Raw genomic sequence first — 23,277 nt, 5'->3', positions numbered from 1 at the left:
GGCCACCCCTGGCGTATGGGGGAGGGGACAGGCCGTGGGGGTGTCCGATGCTGTGGAGGAGGAGCCTACTTCTGTGGGTGCCGCAGGTGTGTGTTACAGGAGACAGGCTGTGGAGGAGACAGACTCTGTGGGTATGCCCGGCCCGTGGGGCACGGGACACTCTGTTGGGGTGCCCTGTGCTACTGAAGAGGAAACTAGATGTGGCTGTGACCCAGGGTTCAGGGAAAGGGGACAGCCTGTGTGGGTGGAGACAGGCTCTGGGGGTGATCCAAGGTCACGGGGAGCTGCACAGACTGCAGAGCCATCATGTCCTGGGGAGCAGGCAGCAGGTTCTGGGGGTGCCCCAGGCCTGTGGGGGATAGAACAGGCTACAGGGGTACCCAGGGCCTTGGGGAAGGACACGGGCTGTGTGAGTGTCCCAGGGCTGTGGGGAGCGGGACAGGTGGTAGGGCTGCCCCAGGCTGTGGTAGTACCTGGAGCCCTGGGAGAAGAGCTGAGCCACAGCGGGGCCCTGGGCCTGTGGGACGGACAGCAAGTTCTTGCGGGGCCCCCAGCCGAGGCAGTGCCTGGGCTTGGAGAGGAGACCTGTGGTGGGAATGTCCTGAGCCTGTGGGAAAGGAGGCAGGCTGTGGGGGAGCCAGAGAGTCTGGGGCCTCCAGCTTTAGGGGTCCCTGGGTCTGTGGATCAGGAGGCTGGCTGCGGAGATGTTTCATGTCTGTGTGGGAGGAGGCAGGCTGTGCGGGTGTCTGAGAGGGTGGGCATACCCAGGGCAGCAGATGTGCCCCAGCACAGGTGTGCCACAGCAGGGGTCCCCATGGCGATGGGCGTGCCCGGCTCTGGAAAGGTGCCTGCCAGAGTGCCTGCTGCTGTGTGGGCGTCTGGCCCTGTGTGTGGAGAAGGCAGCTCTAGAGACATTTTGAAGCTGTGGGAAAGGGCTGGGGCTGCCAGAATATCTCTGGCTTCAGGGGGACTTGTGGCTCCGGAGGAGCTGTGGTCTGGCGGGGAGCATTGTGATTCTGGGGCCTTCCCGGGCCCATGGGGAAGGAGACAGACTATTGGGGTTTCTGTGGCACCTGGGGGGCCTGGGCTTGAGGAGGAGACTGACTCTGGGGGTATCCCAAGACCTTGGGGACAGAGACAGAGGGTAAGGACTCCTGTGGCCACCGAAGTGCTTCTGGCCCCCAGGGCGCCTGGTTCTGTGGAACTGGAGCCTGGCTCTGGGAGCTTCTCAGGCTTGTCGGGGAGGCAGCAAACTGCAGGAATGGCTGGCACTGTGGGGCTGTCTGCAGCTAGTGGGGTGCCCGTGGCTCTCAGGGTGCCTAGGCCTGTGCAAGAGGAAACTGGCTCAGAATTGTGGGGCGAAGGAGAGACAGTGGGTGGACCTGCAGATGCCAAGGGTCCCACAAGGATGGAAGTGCCCACCTCGACCAGGATGCCTGGGCCCATGGGGGAGAAGACTGGCTCTGGGGGTGTCTCAGGCTTGTTGGGAGGCAGACAGACTACAGGAGTATCCATGGCTGTGGGGCTTCCGGGGTCTGTGGGGGAGGGGACCCTCTTTGAGCGTGTCTCTGGCCTGTCTGGAAGAAGGCAGACTGCTGGGAGGCCTGTGGCTGCTAGAGATTCCATGGCCGTGGGGGTGCCCACAGCTCCCGGGCTCCCTGGACCGATGGTAGGGGATACCGGCTCTGGGGATGACTGCTCAGGCATATGGGCAAGGAGACTGGCCACTGAGGGACCCACAGCTGCCAGGGTTCCTGGACCTGTGGAAGGGGAGACAGGCTCTGAAGGTGTCTCAAGCCTGTGGAGAAGGAGACGCAGTGGAGCCATTCCCGAGGCCGGGAGGGTGCCTATGCCTCTGGGGGTGCTTGCAGCTGTAGGAGCTCCCATGGCAGGGCGCACACCTGCTGCGGTGTGGGTGACTGGGTCCTCGGGAGCAGAAGCGGATGTGGGTGTCTCAGGTGTGACCGTGCTGAGGAGACAGTCCACAGGGGGAGTGGGGGCTTCAGAGGGTGAGACAGGTGGTGGGAATATTCTGGGACTGGCCGGGAGCAGCCAGGCTGTGGGGGCATCTCACACCTGTGTGCCCGGGACCAGGTTATGGAGTTGTCCAAGGTCTGTGGGGGAAGAGACGGCCTTTGAGAATGCTCTAGACATGTCAGGGACAAGAACAGCTGTGGGGGTACCCCCAGTTTCAAGAGAGGAAATAGGCCTTGGCCATTTCAGAGACCACCTACAGCCAAGTGGGAGGAGGCTGGCTGGAGAAGTGTCTTCAGTCAGAGTGAGAGGGAGCAATTTGGGAGAGAGTTATGTGGGGGAGGCTAGATTGAGGGGGGCGTTCCAGTAGTGTGTGTAGGGAAGAAGTTGGGGCTCTGTGGGAGGGAACAGGTTAGGGGGAGGTTTGTCATGGGTTGTGGATGAAGCACAGGCTGTAAGGGCATCTCAGCATGGGGGAGAGAGGGTTTTCGTGGAGATGCACCAGGGTATGTAGAGGGACAAATTGGGAAGTTTCCTGGAGCAGAGGGAAAGGGCCAGATTGCAAGGAGAGTCCCAGAACTTTGTATAGGGGGACAATTTAGGGCTGGGTGTCCCTGGACTTCGTTTGTGTGTCCCTGGACTTCGTGTGTGTGTGTGTGTGTGTGTATGTGTGTATATGTAGCATCACTGGAGGCATCCTGGAACTGTGGGAATTACCTAGTTTTTTTCTAGTGGAGAATGGACTGTTTGGCCCTTGGCACCTAGAAGCAGCCAGAGGGAAAGTACTGACCATTCAAAAGTTGCAGATCCCTGGGCCCCGTTTCTGCAGCCTTCATTCTGCAACTCCAGCCCCGCAACCTGTGCCGGTGTCAAGCCAGTTGGGATTGCCTCGCTCGTTTGCCTCCTCCCATCTGCTTTTTTCACCGTGTGTCTACAGCCTTAGAAATAAGGACTCTTAGAAGCTGTCTTTATATTCCTAAGAAGTATCTGTCTTTAAGCAAATCTAGTCTGCAAATTTTGGATTTATTCAAAAGCTTAAATTAGGGTTTTTTTTTTAAACCTTGAATTTCCCAATTGATTTACTATCAGATTTTTTGAGAGAACAAATTCCCCAGGGATTTAAAACTACTCCGTTCACAGAAAATCGGCTTAACAAACGCTAAATTGTGTACTATGCTCAAAGCACTTTGTTATGGGAAATAGAAGAGCAAGACAAGGCCCTTCCCCTCAGGGCGCCTTGTCTGGCTGGGAAGATGCGACATACACATGTGAAATAGGTAAATAACAGTATGAGACAACACTATACATGATCGGTACGTGAGTGGCAGGGATAGTAAAGTCTATAATGAGGCCTTCAGAGTAGGGCAAGGCAATGATAAGGGTATAGCCCTTGACAGCTTACCGAGTGCTTTCATATCTGTTATCTTGTATACATATATGTAGGGTGGGGGAAAGATGGGGAGAAATGAAGATTGAGAGACATGATTCAGCTCTCCAAATGGCAGATCCTGGCTTGAATCAAGGAATTCTGATGCTACAGGTTTACTTAGAGTCGTTGAGCGTTGTGTGCCTTCGGGCCACCCAGTAGAGTGAAGCATACTGCTTTCTGACTAGTATTAAGACTTGTTAATGTAGACCGCATGTCCAGTAGACTGCGTGTCCAGAAACCACCCGGCTGGAACGTGCTAGTTTACCATGGCAAAGCTCTGTTTTGGGAATAACGTCTTGCTGGAGACCTTTGAGATTTGAAATTTGGCATGGAAAGGGATCAAGAGATTATTATTAAAATAGTAAGTGTTCCGCTATTTTTTTTTTTTTGAAATTGGGGACTTCCAAAGTGTGGTTGCTTTTATAAATGGAAGAAACTATCATTTACTTGTCTTTAAGCAATCACTCTCAGTATGAGGTTGCTATTGGCTACTTCTAGTATATTGCTACAGGCACATGGCACTGTGTTTTATCTATTCTCTTCCCTTGTTTGAACGCTGTTGGTCTGAAGTGGCTTTGCTTCATTTTAGGAATGGTTTTAGGGAAGACTGTTGCCTGATGACAAGGCTGTCACTGTTGTTGTGTACTACCTGACATGATGGGACCAGGCCAGCCAGCTTCCACCTGTGTTCATCTAGCACCTAGGACCCAACTTGATGGGAGGAGTGATCCAACAGTTCTTCAGACCCAGGTAGTTCTGTTTTTGCCTGATTTTTATTATTAAATATTTCAAACATAAAGAAAATTTGAGAGAAAAGGACAACGTAACACTTTTGAAATCACCTCCTAGATTCAGCAATTGCTGACAATTTTTTCTATCAGTTTTTCTACCTACTCAACCATCTGTCTCTAAAATTTTTGCAGAATCACCCCAAAGTAAGTTGCAGTCATGACACTTCTAAATATTTGAGAATACTTCTTCTAAAAATGAACTCTCCTACTTATTCATAATACTATTCTTAAACCTCAGAAAATGGACCCAAAAAATTCCCTGTTATCCAATAATCAGCCTTTATTCAGCTCTACTCGGTTGTCTCAAAAATGTCTTCCCCTAGCATTATATTATGAAAATCTTAAAAAATACAGCAAAGTTGAATTTTACAATGAACACCTAGATTCCATTATATTTCACTCATTTGTTTCATTGCATATCTGTCACCCAGTCATCCCTCTGGAGATCCATCCATCAATCCATCTTATTTTTTGACACATTTCAAAGTCAGTTGCAGACATGAGTACCCGAACTACTTCCGCATGCATATCGTACATTAGAATTCACTCTGTTTAGGGCTGGTCGCAGTGGCTCACACCTGTAATCCCAGCACTTTTGGAGGTCGAGACAGGCGGATCACCTGAGGTCAGGAGTTCGAGACCAGCCTAACGTAGTGAAACCCCTGTCTCTCCTAAAAATACAAAAAGATGTGGTGATGCACACCTATAATCGCAGCTACTCAGGAGGCTGGGGCAGGAGAATCGCTTGAACGTGGGAGGCGGAGGTTGCAGTGAGCCGAGATTGTGCCAGTGCGCTCTACCCTGGGTGACAGAGCAAGACTCTGTCTCAAAAAAGAAGAAAAGAATTCACCCCATTTACTGATTTTTTTCTTTCAATATACATATTACATCAGATATGGTAAAAGATGTACACATTAAAATGTGTACATCTTTTCACCTTTGCTGAGTTATGACAAATGCATACATATGTGTAACCCATACCTCTATCAAGATTCAGATCATTTCTATTATCCTAAAAAGTTCTCTAAATGTCCCTTCCTAGTCAATCCCCACTCCTCCCCTCCAGAGGCAGCCACTATATATTCTTATATTTTCCATCACAGATTAGTTTTCCCTGATCTAGAACCTTCTATAAATGGGATTTTATTTTTTTTTTGGTGTTAAGACTTAATTCACTAGCTGTAAAGTTTTTGAGATCCATCCATATTATTGCATGTATCAGTAGTTTATTCTTTTTTAATCCTTTTTTCTCATTCCATAGTATGAGTATACCACAGTTTGTTTATCCATTCTCCAATTAATGGATACCTGGGCTGCTTCCAGTTTGGAATTATTATAAATAAAGCTGCTATGAACATTCTTATACAGATCTTTTTATGAATATGTTTTCATTTCTTTTGGGTAAATACCTAACAGTGAAATTGCTGAGTCATGGAGTAGGTGTATATTTAGTTTTATAACAAACCACTGGACCTTTTTACAAAGTGGTGGTACTGTTTTACGTTCCTGCTGACAATGTACGAGAGCTCCAGTTGCTCCACATCTTTGTCAACACTTGTTGTTGTCTTTTTAGCCATTCTGGTGGGTGTTTAATAATATGTTATCGTGGTGTACAAAGAAATTTAAAAAATTTTTTTGACATAATTTTTTGACATAAATTTCAGAATGAAATTTAAATTATGAAAAGTTGCAAGAATAGTCCACAGAATTCCTGGATACTCTTCTCCCAGATTCCTCCAATGCTAACATTTTGCTACATATTCCCTCCTTCTCTCTCTCACTATCACTGTACACACATATGTTATTTTCTAAACCATTTAAGAGTAAATTGCAGGCACGGTGCCCTTTTACCTCTTAAGTATTTTTTTCCTAAAAATAAAGAATTCTATTTTATAACCATAGTACAATTATCAGAATCGGGAAATTAACATTAAGTGAATACTATCATGTAATCTACAGACCTTACTGAGATTTTGTTAGTTGTCCCATTAGTGTCCTTTATAGCAGATGAAAATCCAAGATCATAACATGCATTACATTGTCATGCCTCTGTAGTCTCCTTTAGTCTGATTCCTGGGTCTGTTTTTATGTTTTGTGACATTGATCTTTTTAAGAATATAAGCTAGTTATTTGTGGATTTTCTCTCAATTTAGATTTGCCTGATGTCTTCTCACAATTACGTTCAGGTAATGCACTTTTGGCAGGAGAACCACTGAATGATACTGAGTGCTTCTCAGTGCACCCTATCAGGAAGGACATGCTGCCAGTTTAGTCCCAGCACTAGCGGTGTTGACTTCCATCATTTGATTAAGGTGGTATCTGCCTAGTTTTTTTATTGTAAAGTTACTCCTTTGCTTTTTGTAATTATTTGTCTTGGAGACTATGTTAATGTCTTTTTAACACCTCAAACTTTCACCAACTACTTTTAGTATTTTTGCCTGAATCAGTTTTTTATTATGATGGTTGGCAAATGGGGATTTCTAATTTTACCCTTCCTTCTACATTTACTTGTTACCTTACTACTATAAGGAAGAACTTTCCCTTCTTTTCCTAGTACTTATTTATTTCAGCACAGACTCAGTATTATTTTTTATTCCCATTATTTATTTTGTTGTGCAGATATTTATTTTGATGTTCAAATGGTCTTTGATTTAGCCAGTGAGAGCCACTTTGAGTTGGCCCTAGTGTCTCTTTGACATGATCTCATCAGTCTTTGACCACTTTATGGTGTAAAAAGACACTCCAAGGCGGGGTGTGGTGGCTCATGCCTGTAATCCCAACACTTTGGGAGGCCAAGGCAGGAGGATCATTTGAGGTCAGGAGTTCAAGACCAGCCTGGCCAACGTGCTGAAACCCCATCTCTACTAAAAAATACAAAAAAATTAGCCAAGCATGGTGGTGCACACCTATAATCTCAGCTACTTGGGAGGCTGAGGCAGGAGAATCACTTGAACCCAGGAGGCAGAGGTTGCAGTGAGCCAAGATTGCACCACTGCACTCCAGCCTGGGTGACTCCGTCGAATGAATGAATGAATGAATGAATGAATGAATGAATGAATGAAAGAAAGAAAGAAAGAAATTCCAGGCCTAGCTTGTCTTTTCCTTGTCCTGGCCCTGGAATTAACCATTTATCCAAGGAGACTTTGATTCTTCAGTGGAGAATGAAATTTTAAAAATCACTATCTGCGGCTGGATGTGCTCCTCTATACTGTTTTGTCACTGTTTCTAGGCCCTCTCAGAGGACAGAACTAGGAAATAGATGTATACTCGTGTGCATATACATACATGTACACATTCATAAATGCACATCCATACTCACATATCTGTATGTACACTTTCTCATCTGCTTCCTCTCTCTCTCTTTCTTTCTTTCTTTCTCTTCCCTTCTTCCTTCTGTTTCTGTCTATGTATCTTTCTGTGTCTGTCTGCCTAGATGTCTGTATTAAAACTCACAAATTCACACAAGTACCTCCAATTCAAATCCAACTCTACGTATTTCCAACTCCCTTGTCCAAGAGCATGAAAGCTGGCTCTCATTATCCACAATATATTTACTTTTTTGCTCAATTCTAGAATGTACAAAAAGTCGTTTCTGAATTGTAATCTGTGTCTCTGCTCAAAACGAAGCCTGCAAAATTAGAGTTCAGTATTTGTTTAGAGTACATTTGTCTAAATTTAGCCTGACGGCATATAGTCCAAATACTATGTTCAAAAGTTACTGGGATTAATTTTTTTCATGTTCACTTTTTAGCATGGTTATGTTATTTATCTGAGATTCAGTTTGGTTCATTGGTTTCTATTGGTATTTATTTGAGGGTTTTTCACTATCCTTAATGGATTTTTTTTTCCTTCCTTTCCTTCTTCCTCCCTGCATTCATTCATTTCTTTCTTCCTGTCTCTCGTGTATATGTGAAACATTAACATGGTTCCAAAAATACGAAACGATATATTCAGAAAAGTTATCTCTTACCCCATTCCCTCTGTCCTTTCTATCCTATTTCTACCGGTTACCTGTAGATAACTAGTCCCATTAGTCTCTGATTTTTGTTTTCTGTTTCTTTTCACACAAGCCATTCAGACGCATATATATTTTCTTGTGTCTTTTTTTTATGTGAAGGGTAGTATATTATAAATATACTTTTTGCACTTAGTGCTTTCTGCTAAACAATATATTCCAATCTCGCCACATTAATTCATAGAAGTGTCACGGAGATCTTCCTCATTTTTTTTTTACATCTTCGTTTTACTGCATTTTGTGGATAGACTATTGTTTATTTAGCTACTCTCCTCCATGGGGACTCAGATTGATTCTAAGAATTTACGATTACAAACAATATGGCACAGAGTAACCCTATACATGTGTATTGTTGGCAGTGTATCTGCAGGGTAAGTTCCTAGAAGTGAGACTCCTGGGTCAAAAGGTAAATGTGACACTTGTCCTCCAAGTTGCCTGCTTGGGTCTCTTTCAAGTGTCTTTTCTTTCTTTTCTGCTCTAAAGCTTTTTAATAAAAAAAAAAAAAGTGATGAATGTGTGTGTTTTTGTTAGCGATTGCCAAATTCCCCTCCATAAGAATTATGCCAATTTGCATGACCACCAGCACCTCTTCTGTGAGGGTGCCTGCTTCCTACTGCCTCACTAACAGCGTGTATTACTATGCTTTTAATTTTTTGCTAATCGATTGGGTAAGAGATGGTATTTCCATGTATTTTTAATTTGTCTTATGAGATTGAACATCTTTATACATACCTAAGGACCTTTTTTTTGGTAAATTACTCATATGTTTTTCCCTGTTTTTATTGAATTTTGATCTTTTTATACTGTAATAATTATAATTATTATTATTATTATTATTTAGACAGTCTTCTCTGTCACCCAGGCTTGAGTGCAGTGGCTCGATCTCGGCTCACTGCAGCCTCCACCTCCCAGACTCAAGCAATTCTTGTGTCTTAGTCTCCTGAGTAGCTGGGATGACAGGCGTGTGCCACATCACGCCTAGCTAATTTCTGTATTTTTTTTAGTAGAGATGGGGTTGTGCCATGTTGGCCAAGCTGGTCTCAAAACTCCTGACCTCAAATGACAAACACTGTTCATCAGTCTATGTACCTTTCAGATGGTAACTACTTGTTTTCTCTTTAGTGAGCTTTTTAACTACTTTTAAAAAATCTGAAATACTTTCCTGAAGTTTTGTCACAATGGACTATTTTTAAGTGACACTTGATGGCTGTGATTATATAAACACACTGATTGTGAGAGCTGGGGAGGTCATCTCCAAGGTCAAGGCATCACAGGACTGGGTTCATTGAATTTGTAGGCATGGATTCTCCTCAGGCTATTGACCTGTCTTTGACAGGCTCATTCTGGAAGGCCTAAGGAGGGTACATATTTAAAGCCATAAAATCGTTTCTTTCCTTTAAACTGATAATCCCAGAACAGATAATTTATCCTAACGAAATAATTTTAAAAGGTTAAAAAACTAAATGCATGGAGATATTAATTGAGGTAATATTTCTATTAGTGGAAAAACTGGAACAATCTAAATGTTTAATAATAACATTATAGTTAAGCATGAAAAGACCATTCATTGGTTTTAGAAAATGCAAGAAAGCATAAGCAGACTGTTTCAAGTGAGGTACACTTAGGGGCAGGGTAAAAGATGGATCCAGCCACCAAATGAAGTCTAAGGAAGACTTATGAAGAAGTATTATCAGATGGCTTGAGTCTATCCGTGGAACAAATTGTAAGAAAGCTCCAATGGGTTATATTGGTCACTGCTGGGGCCTGACATTTTGAAATAGGACAGAAGTCCATAACTGGGAAATTGAAGGACTTAGTGGTTGCTGCTTGAAACTTTCTGGGTTGACTTTTAGAAGTGGGTCCCAGTATGACATTAGTAAACAGAAGGATAATAGTGTGGGACTGGATGATTGTAGGATAGAACCAGGGGTATGTGATGAACCCAAGGGTGTAGGAGAGTGGCTGTGTCTATCAGGAAAATAGAAAAATACCTCTTAGCACTAATGATCTGGTGGCGAAATTTTAGAAATTTGATTATAGACATGTACCAACTGTATAATATGGAATTTTTCTGATGTCTGCTTTTATTTGCTTTTTAAAGAACCAGCTGCGGTTTAATAGGAATGTTCCTACACATTCAAGCAACTTGGCAATCCGATATTCTTGCCCACATGCCATTAGAATTGAAAAACTGAAGCACTCATACAATGAATCATACCATTGTAAAGATGCAGATTGTAGAGTTGGTCCTGACCTAGGCAGTTCTGTTTCATTTTCTGTCATATCAGAAGAGAGACTTAGTTATGCTGTCCACCTAGCCAGAAGAGATGTGAAACGAAGACAATTTGAAGAACATATAAAAGAACATCATCTCAGAAGTCAGCCTCAAAGCTCTCGGAAGTGTGGACATACTAAGTGTAAAATACCTGACCACAGGGTGGAAAGGAAGGAGTCAAAGAGTCAAGCAGCCTGTCAGTGCAGCCACCAGCCGTCCAAAGTAGAAATCTCCAGCTCGGGTGCCAAAGTATACCTTTACTCATCTCATCCAGGCCAGTCAGATCTCACTGCGCCAAATTCACCACCCACCCGTGATCCGGGACTTCAGCCTCATCCCACCAGGACAGGTGACCACAAAAGCATAAGTGAACAGAAAAGCCTGCTAGAAGTCCAGCGACTCCAGAAAGAACTGAGCAGTTGTATCCACAGAATTGAAGAGGTAACTAAAAAAGGTGAGAAAAATTAGATTCTTTTCTTCGACTTAAGGCTGTGAGTATGGGGTAGTTTAAATGCACTCCTTGAGGACCCTCAACCCCCACAGCAATTTCATTTCTTCCTTCTGTGAGTTGGTTCTCTGGAGTGTGAGCACTCAGGACAAGACAGTTAGGCTTAGAGTTTGAACAGTGTCTTGCCCCAGCTCCTCTTTCCAACAGAGGGACATGAAAGAACTTTTTCACTGTGGCTGCCCTTCGAATGTGCACTGACTTGAAGGCCCAGCCTAGGAGGTGGCGTTAATGTTGGCTGAACCTTAGGTCTTCTGGGACCTGAGTGCAAATTATCCTATAATGTTTTCCCTCTTCTGGGAAAATTATTTTTCAATTTGCTGGTCAAAAAAAGAACATAATGTATTTATATTATAGGTAAAACCAGTTCTCACTTGGGCAGTATTTAGGTGAGTACACACCAGTGACAAGGGAAGTTGTGGGTATATGTGTAAAATGAGCACAGGGTAGGAAGGAAGAAATTTAATCATCGTATATGGTTTTCTACAGTTCTGCAGTGTTCTCAGGGCCCTTGCATTTCCCTGCTGAGTAGAAGACTGGTTCCTCGTGGAGAATTTGGGGTTACCATAACTAACAAGTAGGGAATCAAGCCCAGCTTTCAGCCTGCAAGGGGTATGGAGTTGAGCATCAAAAGAAACTGTTGCGCTAGAGTAGTACATAGTCTAGAATTATTTTTTGCATTTTCAATTTAATTTATGCATATGTATGTATATGCATCTTATGTAAAGAATTTAAGATACCTTAAGAAATACCTGTGATTGAATGAGATAAAACAAAAATGCACTTGACGGCATTGTGGCAAAGGAAGCAAAGGGAAAGGAAAAACATTTGCTAGGGATGAGTCACAGATTTGCTTCCGAGCTTCCTAGGAGCCAGCTAAAGAGGGAACTTCAGTCACTTGGAGAATTTACAAAGTCTAAGACGGAAAAAACAATTGTGTAAGGAAAACAGTGATTCCACATATTAAGGCCAGAAAGAAATTTCTCCTGCAGGTCTTCTTCAAGCGTGTGCTGTATAATATCACGAACAATTCAAAAACATTCCAGTATAAAAATAACAGAAATGTTGTGGCTTGTTTCTCTTGACATTCCTTAGTGTCAACCTGTGGCATGGCCCCCCACACACTTTGACTGGAAGCCCTGTGAGCAGGGGAACAAAGCCACAAGGCCCACTGCTCCGGTGATCTGGCCTAATACCGGGGAACTGTTAGAACAGAGCTTTCAAAGCCTCTGTGGGGAAGGACTGGGTTGGTTTATTTTATTTACATAAATTTTCAGTGTGTCATAAGTCAGTACTTTGTGAACTATAATAAAAATGTCATGGTAGTGGCAAACTGCTATGGAAACACGTAAATGTATGCTTTAAATTTCTGTACTTAACCTTTCATAGACTAATAATAATTTGCGATGGCCCCTGGCTGCAGACCCCCTTTTAAGTAGCCCCGAAGGCCCATTTGTGCTTCCCAATGCTGCTCTGTAGACAGCTGCAAGTGCTGCATCAGAAATCGTCTGCAGTGAGCCTTCAAACCCCACACCTAAGCCCGTTCCATTTGTGTTCATATAAGTATGTGAATCCGGATTTCCTCCCTACCATGCAGCCCAAATGGGATGAAAATAATTAGACATATAAGGTCTCATGAGACTGCATCTGTATGTACAACTTCTGACTTCAGATTTTTGCTTTCTTCAAAACAGCTTTATATTCTTTGCATTGTTTGGTGTTTTAAAGAGTAAATATGAAAAATTTGAACTTATAAAATATAGTTTTACTAATTGAAGATTCCCTTTTCATTGATAATTGGACTATATTGGAGTTTTGTATAAGAATTTGTGTAAGTGTATTTGGAAACCACAACCTGGAAGGAATAGATAGATTGCATCTCCTTCAGGCAGTTTTCCAGAAACAATTTCTTTGAACCAGTCTTTTGAAGATGTAGAGCACCAGTGTGTACAAGGGTATGCTTCCTGAGAAATGCGTGAAGACACTAGGCACTCAAATAATTTTAAGACTTGCTATCTTAATATGTTAGAGAAAGGACTTGTCTTTTGAAATCGAGATTAAGGTTGGGCATGGTGGCTCACACCTGTAATCCCAGCACTTTCAGAGGCTGAGGCAGGCGGATCACTTGAGGTCAGGAGTTTGAGACCAGCCTGGCCAACATGCCGAAACCCTGTCTCTACTAAAAATACAAAAATTAGCTGGGTGTGGTGGTGTGGACCTGTAATCCCAGCTACTGAGGAGGCTGAGGCATGAGAATCACTTGACCCAGGAGGTGGAGGTTGCAGTGTGAGACTGGTGACAGTGTGAGACTCTGCCTCAGAAAGAAAAAGAAAACAAAAGATTATGATAAGATGCTATCTTAGTATCTTTTTTCTTCTTCTTCTTCCTCTCTTTTTTAAGGCAGTCTCATTTTGTCACCCAGGCTGGAGTGTAGTGGCACGATCTCAGCTCACTGCAACCTCCACCTCCTGGGTTCAGGCAGTTCTCCTGCCTCAGCCTCCCGAGTAGCTGGGGTTACAGGTGCACACCACCACACCTGGCTAATTTTTGTATGTTTAGTAGAGACAGGGTTTTGCCATGTTGGCCGGGCCGGCCTCGAACTCTTGACCTCAGGTGATCTGCCCATCTCAGCCTCCCAAAGTGCTGGGATTACAGGGGTGAACCACCATGCCTGGCCGGGATTCCTCTTTTGAATTCAACATTTGATTATTCTCTATTAAACAGCAAAGAGTAAAGACCATGTTAAGTGTCTTTCCGGACATATTTAGTGGCCGATCAATAGGCATTTATTAATATCTTCTTTACATTGTAAAACTAATCTTGCTAAACATAACAATAGGCCAATAAAAAGTTCTTGAAAAAATAGCAAGAATAACAGATTTTGGCTCAATATAAAGAATGTTAAAATAGTAAGAGTTGCCTCATAGTGAAATCGCTGTCCAGTGGGAATTCTGGCTGGAGGGAAGCTTGATGGAGTAAGTGTCTTCATATCCCTTCCATCTCTCAGTCAGCACACAGGTCCACTTACTGCTGGTTTCTTGGCTGATGAAAAATGAAATTTTGTGTTATGATAGCCTCATTTTTTTCTTAATAAAACCGGAGATCTTCAACTTTATTATTTCTGTAAGTAATCGAAGTCTTTGTAAGTTTTAATATGTGGTTTATAATCCACTTTTGGGGAAAACTATTAATATTTTCAGATAGACTAGAAGAAGCTTTGGATCCAGATGAAGAACGTCGAATCCGTGTCAGGAGACAGGAGCAAGCTGCTCGCTCTGCCCGAATGCTCTACGTGCTCCAGCAGCAGGTGTGAAAAGTTCAGGGAGAAGTAGGGCAGTCAGCTTTGTGTACTGCTTCCTTAGAGAGTTTCCGTTTTCCTTTTGTCTCAGAAAGATTAGCACTGGAGTATCCCATATGAGTTCTGAGAGATTTGTGAGGCTCAATTTCCTGAACACATGGGCAAATAATTCTTATTCTTTTTGTAATCTTGCGTGTGTGTGGGTGTGGGTGTGGGTGTGGCCAAACTCCTTAAACAGTGGTTCTTGACTTTCTGAGGTCATAGACCTTTGAGAATCTATTAAAAGCCTCTCCTCCCCACCCCCAAGATGCTTATACATTATATAGCACATATTTTTGCATAGGAAGTCAGGTGGATCAGTTACCCTGAGCCCTTGGTCCTAGCTGTGGACCCCAGTCTTAGAGGAAAGGGACCTTGTTAGTTTCCCATCTATTTCATGTTTATAATGTATAGAAGCTTGGAATAGTAAATAATTTGATAAACAGCAAAGAGTAAAGACCATGTTAAGTGTCTTTGAGGACACCTTTAGTGGCTGATACACAGGCATTTACATTCTTTACGTTGTGATGGATTTTTAAAAAGTGTTTGTTGTGACTTTCATGCCTTATACATTAGTAAGCCTTTTACTCATTTCTGGTCACTGAAGTCACATGTTAGCCTTATTGCTTGAACCAAAAACTGTACTTTTTCGTTGAAAAGAACATGCCTGAGTTAGGTTTTGCACTGTATTCTTTTGGGTTCTATTTCAGTTCTTATTCTACACTGCTGCCGTAGAGATTGCTCTAAAACATGAATCTTACCATGTCAGACCTCTGCTTAAAAGACTTTAATGGCTCTCTGTAACTTAGAGGATGAAAGCTAAACTCTTCAGCGTGGCATGTAAGACTTCACGATCCAGCCCGCCTACATTTCCAGAGTCACCTCCACCTTCACTCCTTCATGTTAAATTCCTATTACACTGGGGACCAAGGAATGGAAGGTGAACACTGCCTATTTACCATCTTGAACTGGAAACCAGTAACTGTTTTTTGGGTGCATGAATGAAGAGCCTTTTTTCATTTTCAAGTGACTTGAGTTAATAATGGTTATATTTGGACAAGATGAGATATATCGATGTATCCTTTTCTACAAAAAAGATCCATGGAAAGGTATGAAGTTTTCTTTTTTCCTCTTTACAAAACAGGTAAAAGAAATCCAGGAAGAATTGGATAAATTGAGTCCACATAAAATTAAACACACTAAGAAGGTATGCTGGAATTAAATTATTTATAAATTAAAAATATTTATAAATATAAATATTATAAATTACTTATAAATCACATTTCCCAGTGTTTTGTTAGTATTGTGTAGGGCCCTCTGCACTAATGTTATTTTCAGTACTTGTAGAAACCTGTTAGTGAGGGAGCGAGCACTTTAAATATTCTGAATATGGTTGCCTTCCAAGGAACAGGTTCTAAAAAATAGATTTTTATTTTTGTTGCTGGGAATAGGAAGGAAAAGACTGTCACTGGAAAACTTTAAACTTTAAACTCACTTTACTATGAAAAAGTTTTCACAATGGAAAGCACTTTATACAGAAAGAAGACAGGCTATACATATTCTTAGAAGTTGGGTGATTGTTAGCAAGTTCTGAGTATGGAAATAACTTCTCTCATCTTGTTTATTACCAGTCATGGGCAATGTCTAAGCTGGCAGCTGCCCATCGAGGAGCCATTCGGGCCTTACAGATGTTTGTCACTCAGTTTACTGACCGAGGGGAGCATCCACTTCCTGCTCGGTGTAGGGAACTGGGCAGCCTTATTCGCCAGCTTTCACTTTGTTCTGCCAAGCTGGATGCGGACCCTTCCATTCCTGATGTGGTTATAGATATTCTGCAACAAATTGAGGTATGGAATTGATTCCAATTTTTGTTAGAGGTGTATCGGAAGTAATGCTTACTATTACACAGTTTCGTTAGGATTTATGGAGAATACAAGACAAAGCCATTACCTAGTGAATTAAAAGCTTTGCAGAGGGCAGAAGAAACACTTATTTTTCTTTTGTTATTTTTACAGTCTAGTCTGTGTTATCGTATTTCACTACTTCAAAAGTTGGTGACTTGAATATAAAACATATAACAACTTTAAACCAGGTTCATTAACTAAACGGAATGTCCCATTCCCTGGCCCATGCCATTTGAGAAAAAAATGTATTAGCATAGAAAAGGAAACCAGTAAAGAATTCTCGGCCGGGCGTGGTGGCTCAAGCCTGTAATCCCAGCACTTTGGGAGGCCGAGACGGGCGGATCACGAGGTCAGGAGATCGAGACCATCCTGGCTAACACGGTGAAACCCCGTCTCTACTAAAAAATACAAAAAACTAGCCGGGCGAGGTGGCTGGTGCCTGTAGTCCCAGCTACTCGGGAGGCTGAGGCAGGAGAATGGCGTAAACCTGGGAGGCGGAGCTTGCAGTGAGCTGAGAACCGGCCACTGCACTCCAGCCCGGGCGACAGAGTGAGACTCCGTCTCAAAAAAAAAAAAAAAAAAAAAAGAATTCTTAGATTAGAATGTCAGTGTTTAGTTTAGATGGATTTTAGAAAAGAAGAAACACTTAAAGGTACAGTATATGGAATCAGAACCTTAAATCTTGTGATATAGCTAGAGAGTTCTAGAAATCACAACTGGCATGTATTAGACAGGAATTGATAGTGTTCTTACTCTTGTATTTCTCTAGATAGATGAGATCACCTATAAATAAGTGTGGACAAATCCAGTAAACTTTGTTTTGTTTCTTTTTTCACTGGTGACAAAGATACCTCAATTTTATAGCTCTCTGAAGTTTGCATGGTGTTACCATGTAATTTTGCCATTTGAACCTTTCTATGGCAGTATGCTTTGCAATGGGTTTTACTACTGTTGTACGGATTAAGCGTTTTTAGAAAAGCAAAAGTTGGAGAGATGACAGTTATTTTTCTTGAGAGCTAGAGATCAAATTCTGTCTTCTACTCCCATGCTAGTATTAGTTCTCCTACGCCATACATTTTCATCCACAAATAGAAAGGTGATCTGTATGTTAGTGTGGCATAGTAAGCTGTTAGCTGTAGAAGAAAGGTGGATAGTGGAGAGAATTCTAGACTAAATGACACTCCAGTTCTACCACCACTAACCAGCTCTCGGTGGTCTTTAAGGCCCCTTCTGCCTTCACAGTTTCATTGTCAAGCAAATATGATTGTGATTGTCATTGGTTGCATTCGTGTATATAGAACTCACTGTGCGGAATGCTATTGTCAAATGCAGACCTTAGAATTTTAGGCCGCATCTCAAGTCGTGTGATGCTTTTTTAACATATCCATAAGAAACATTTACTGGCCGAAATAACTTCATTTAGTGTACACATCTTCATAATCCTAGAAAGGATCTGAAGAGACTCTCTAGTTCCTCTCCTACATTTTGAGCTTGAATAAGAGTACCTTTAACATAATGTTTCTTCAACAGAATGTTTATCTCCCCTGCTTTTCAAAATGCAAGAAATGGTTTATTTTTCCTGTTGTGGCCCTACACCATCTCACGGTGTATTGTCTTACTGTGTCACTATTCTCTGAACTAAATCTTCCTGACTGTGTTCAGTTGTCCTTAATCTGTACTGACCAGGTGGAGACTGGGCCCTGACTTCCCAGTAATGAATGAGTGGGAACTTATTAGAGGATATGCCTCTTTTTAGGAAGGTGAGACACAGATCTTCTACTCTTATTGACCTATTAAGTATTCTTTAGTTCATGAAAATGTATGTTAGATACAGTATGTGTGTCCACTTGAAAGACTATTTGAGTTTATGAGATTTTTGTTGATGATTAAAATGCTTTTGAAGCAGATGGGATAGTATTCTGAAGACTATTGTTAATTTCTAAAATGATGATCCTGTAAGATTTGGATGCCTTTAAAAGTAGTCATATTCATTATGTCTTTGCTATTGGCTTTAGTGAGCTACACATCTGAAAGTACTCACAGAAATTGTTATTAATTAGATATCCTAAATAATAACATTTTTAAAATTAAGATTGTATTAACTGTTAGAGATAGCCATTTAATAACACATTTCCCTGGAGTCCTTATTTTCAGTTTTGTGATTAAAAGTCATACTTTTGTGAGATAAACTAAGAGAATAATTGATTGTTTTCGTGGCAGGCTTTGGAATCTCTCCTGGAAAAGAAACTGTCACCAAAAAAGGTGAAAAAATGTTTCAGTGAAATTCGGAGCAGATTTCCTGTTGGTAGCCAAAAGGCCTTAGAGAGATGGCCAAGTATATCACCGAAGGGTGAGAGGAGGCCCCTCACAGCAAAGGGCCCATGCCCACAGGAAACAAGTCAACCTTCCGTGGCAAAGCAGCTTCTTGCCGGTATGTGTCTTAAAGTGTTTATTGCAAGATATTTTATTCATTACGATTATCTGTGCTGTAACAGTCACTGCACTGAGGGGAAAGTCAGGATTTAGGACCTAGCCCACAACAGATGAACTTCAAGTAGGATCAGTAGATAGCAACCAAGATGCTTCCTCAGGCTGGAGGCTTGAATATTCTATAGAGAAAGGTTGAGAAAGTAACATTTACTTTTGCTACATCATAGCGTTTGGGCTACCCAAGGCAAATTCCCACAGAGCTGGAAGTTAGAACCCTACTTTAAAAAAAGTTTATTTATAATGATAGAGATATATACACACAGAGAGACACACACATACATTCTCTCTCTCTCTGTCTCTCTCTCTCTCTATATATATATTTTTTTTTTCCTCATAAGTTTTTGTTATTCTAAGAAGTGGAATTGTTAGGTGATACAGTATGTGCATTTAAACAGATACTGCCAACTTGCCCCTTAAAAGTGGGCACACATTTATGTCTTGACTAGCAGTGACATCAGTATGTATTTCCACGCATCTTCACCAAGTATGTTATATAAAAAATTTGAAAGCTTTCCAGTCTCAGTGGACAGTGGCATCTTCTTGTTTTCTGTTGCATTTCCTGATTCCTGGTGAGGGTTGTCATTTCTTCACATGCTCCTTAGCCGTGTTATTTCCTCTTCTATAATTTGCCTGTTCATATTCTGTATCCATCTCCCTGCTTGGTTTTAAGTGTTTTGCTTATGGATGTGTATGTTAGGATACTGCATTTTGTTGGTCTGAGGTACACATTTGAATGCTCCTGAAATCATTATTAATTGATGACAACTTGTAGTTAATTATAACAGTTTAAAATTGTAAACATTTTAAACATTTAAAAATTCCTGGTGAGGTATAAAATACTGATGTGTCTTATAATTGATGTTTTAGATTTGATGAAATATGGGACTTTGTTGGTTAACTCTTGTATTTCTCTAGATAGATGAGATCATCTATAAATAAGTATGGACAAATCCAGTAAACTTTATTATTTTTTTCTTTTTTCTTTTTTTAATTAAAGTAGAACATACAAGGTGGGCGCGGTGGCTCACACCTGTAAACCCAGCACTTTGGAAGGCCAAGGCAGGTGGATTGCTTGAGCCTAGGAGTTTGAGACCAGCCTGGGCAACATAAGTAGACCCTGTCTCTACAAAAAATGCAAAGGTTAGCCAGGAGTGGTGACTCATGCCTGTGATCCCAGCTACTTGGAAGGCTGACGCAGGAGGATCACTTGAGCCTGGGAGGTGGAGGTTGCGGTGAAGTGAAATTGCACCACTGCACTTCAGCCTGGGTGACACATACAGATAGAAAAGTACACAAAATAATATAGATTTATAGCTCAATTAATGACCAGAAAACAAAAACATCTGTATAACTGCTATCCAGGTCAAGGAATAGAACATTACCGGCATCTAAGAAGTTCCCCTTTGAGTTACCCCTTCCAATGTTTATATTCTTCATTTTCCCCAGATTATTCTGATTTTTTTTTTTTTTTTTTTTTTTTTTTGTGGAGTTGAGCTCTGTTGTCCAGGCTGGAGTGCGGTGATGCGATCTCGGCTCACTGCAACCTCTGCCTCCCGGGTTCAAGCAATTCTCCTGCCTAGCCTCCTGAGTAGCTAGGATTACAGGTGCGCACCTCTGTGCCCAGCTAATTTTTGTATTTTTAGTAGAGATGTGGTTTTACCATGTTGGCCAGGCTGGTCTTGAACTCCTGACCTCAAGTGATCCAGCTGCCTCAGTCTTCCAAAGTGTTGGGATTACAGGCATGAGCCCCAGCGCCTGGCCTATTATTGGAGTTTTTAATTGTTTTAGAGTTCTGTATTCAATCTACTTACATTTAATGAGATTAATGACATATTTGAACTTTTTTCTGCCTGATTTTATGTTTCATTTGCCAAAGTTTTTTTCTTTGTTGTAATTTACTACATTAATCAAAATTTTATTTCATTTTTTCCTCATTGATTTGAAAGTTACATTTATCAGTCCAGAATTCAGTTGATTTATTTCTCAATCTGCCACTATTCTGTGGAACCTTAATAATTGAGTGTTCCACTTCTACCACAAGTGTAACTGTAAGAGACAGGAAAAACCAAACTGTTTTTCCTACTTACTTAAGACTGTCAGGCCGGGCGCAGTGGCTCAAACCTGTAATCCCAGCACTTTGGGAGGCCGAGACGGGCGGATCACGAGGTCAGGAGATCGAGACCATCCTGGCAAACACGGTGAAACCCCGTCTCTACTAAAAAATACAAAAAACTAGCCGGGCGAGGTGGCGGGCAGGTCCCAGCTACTCGGGAGGCTGAGGCAGGAGAATGGCGTAAACCCGGGAGGCAGAGCTTGCAGTGAGCTGAGATCCGGCCACTGCACTCCAGCCTGGGGGACAGAGCGAGACTCTGTCTCAAAAAAAAAAAAAAAAGACTATCAATACTTCACCTCTGACACCAAATATGTGGGGTTTTGCCACACCAAACAATTCTCCAGGGGACACCAGCTGGGTATCCTGTAATTCAACTCAATTCTGACACTGTCTCCCTGGAATTAGAGTCAGATACCACGGGTTAAGATTCAGTCCCATAAGACAACCCAACTTCAGACACCAGTCACAAGTCCCAGGTTGTGACCTATGCTTCTGAGCGACAGGCTATAAAATTGGGGCTCCCTTGACCCCCTCCTGGGGTTTGCTAGGATGGCTCATAGAACTTAGAGAAACACTTTACTTATGTTTACCCATTTATCATAAAGGGTATTATGGAAGATACAGATGAACAACCAGATGGAAGAGATGTGTAGGACAAAGTATAGTATGTGGAAGGGCACAGAGCTTCCATGCCTTCTCCAGGGGAGCCACCCTCCAGGAACCCCCACATGTTCGCCATCCTGGGAGCTCCTCAAACCCTGCAGTTCTGGGATTTGTTTTTTTCTTTTTCTTTTTCTGTTTTTTTTTTTTTTTTTTTTTTTGAGACACAGTCTCGCTCTTGATGCCCAGGCTGGAGTGCAGTGGTGCGATCTCGGCTCACCGCAACCTCCGTCTCCTGAGTTCAAGTGATTCTCCTGCCTCAGCCTCCGAGTAGCTGGGATTACAGGCATGTACCACCTTGCCCGGCTAATTTTATATTTCTAGTAGAGACAGGGTTTCTCCATGTTGGTCAGGCTGGTCTTGAACTCCTATCCTCAGGTGATCCACTGGCCTCGGCCTCCCAGAGTGCTGGAATTACAGGCGTGAGCCACCGCACCCAGCTAGTTCTTGGATTTTTATGGAGACTTCATCACATAGGCATGATCGATGATGAACTCAGTCTCCAGCCCCTCTCCCCTTCCTGTAGGATGGAGGATGGGACTGGGAGTTCCAGGCTTCTAATCATGGCATGGTCTTTCTGGTGACCAGCTCCCGTCCAGGAGTCCTCCAAGAGTCACCTCGTTAGAGAAAAAAAAAGAAAAATGCTTCCTTAGCCAGGAAATTCCAAGGGATAAGAGCTCTGTGTCAGGAACTGGGGTTAAAGACCAAATATTAGGAAAAAAAGATGAACCTAGCACCCCTAGTGCTAGGGAAATTAGAAAGGTTTTAGGAGCTCTGGGCCAGAAACTGGGCTCGAGACCAGATGTTTATTTTTTATTATATTACAATAAAAACCTAATTTGTTCATTTACCGTTAGATACTTATTCACTTTAATGGGATGTTCGCTCTCCTTCGTTGGTAGGCGGGTAGAACTAATAGAGTGTCTTCCTTCTAATTTAGAAGTCTGCCTTTGCCAGCCTTTCCCTTGAGGGTGGGTGTCAGATTTATTTGTCCTTATATCTTCTATGATGAGCCCAGCATCTGCCACATAGTTAGGCACTTAAGTGCTTGTTGAAAGACTCTATGAAGAAATGTAATTGAATAAGAAAAGATTTCTGAGCAGCAAATCATAGTAACTTGAGTTCTGGGTGCTAGGGAGCTCATTTTGATAGCCTGGAGGAAACGGAGAGAACGTTCCAGGCCTGCACACAGAGAAGTGTTTGCTAAATGAGTTTGAAGATTTGAGGTGCCCATCAGCTGACTGGTGAAAAATGGAGACCAGTTTCAGAGAGAAGCTGGAAAACCTGCTAACCTGAAACTCATTACAGGAACAAATGCAGGAAAGCTGGGAGGCAGAGGGGGGAAATATGGACCAAGGAGACCTAGATTCTAGTCCCACCTCTGCCAGTTTGTGAATCTGGGTTGACTTAATCTGTCTGACTCTTATTTATTTATTTATTTATTTATTTATTTATTTATTTATTTATTTAGAGACATAGTCTTGCTTTGTCGCCCAGGCTGGAGTGCAGTGGCATGATCTCAGCTCACTACAAACCCTGCCTCCTGAGTTCAAGCGATTCTCCTGCCTCAGCCTCTGGAGTAGCTGGGATTACAGGCACGTTCCACCCTGCCTGGCTAATTTTTTGCATTTTTAGTAAAGATAGGTAAAAATTTGCATTTTTACCACATTGGTTAGGCTGGTCTTGGACTCCTGACCTCAGGTGATCCACCTGCCTCAGCCTCCCGAAGTGCTGGGATTACAGGTGTGAGCCACAGCGCCCGGCCTGAATCTGAATTTTTTCAT

The 23,277-nt window shown here is 42.4% G+C and overlaps 1 protein-coding gene across 5 annotated transcripts in view; it reads left to right on the top strand.

Moving 5' to 3' along the window:
- Positions 1-23,277, top strand: part of KIAA0753 (KIAA0753 ortholog) — a 64,370-nt gene that overhangs the window by 1,720 nt on the left and 39,373 nt on the right. For 2 of the 5 annotated variants that reach the window (XM_023184469.3, XM_023184467.3), the window contains exons 2-7: positions 3,993-4,153; positions 10,311-10,938; positions 14,190-14,296; positions 15,471-15,533; positions 15,958-16,173; positions 18,451-18,661. In XM_023184469.3, coding sequence (XP_023040237.1) covers positions 4,058-4,153; positions 10,311-10,938; positions 14,190-14,296; positions 15,471-15,533; positions 15,958-16,173; positions 18,451-18,661 — 1,321 coding nt within the window. In that variant the 5' untranslated portion in view covers positions 3,993-4,057. Of the gene's footprint in view, positions 1-2,411; positions 3,765-3,992; positions 4,154-10,310; positions 10,939-14,189; positions 14,297-15,036; positions 15,436-15,470; positions 15,534-15,957; positions 16,174-18,450; positions 18,662-23,277 lie in introns of those variants that run through there. The other 3 variants (XM_023184468.2, XM_023184470.3, XM_023184471.3) reach the window with 3 other exon arrangements.

The sequence above is a fragment of the Piliocolobus tephrosceles genome, chromosome 16, assembly GCF_002776525.5.
Source record: "Piliocolobus tephrosceles isolate RC106 chromosome 16, ASM277652v3, whole genome shotgun sequence".
Taxonomy (NCBI): Eukaryota; Metazoa; Chordata; class Mammalia; order Primates; family Cercopithecidae; genus Piliocolobus; species Piliocolobus tephrosceles.
The sequence above is the reverse complement of the archived record's forward strand: the minus strand, read 5'-3'. Positions and strand labels throughout refer to the sequence as shown.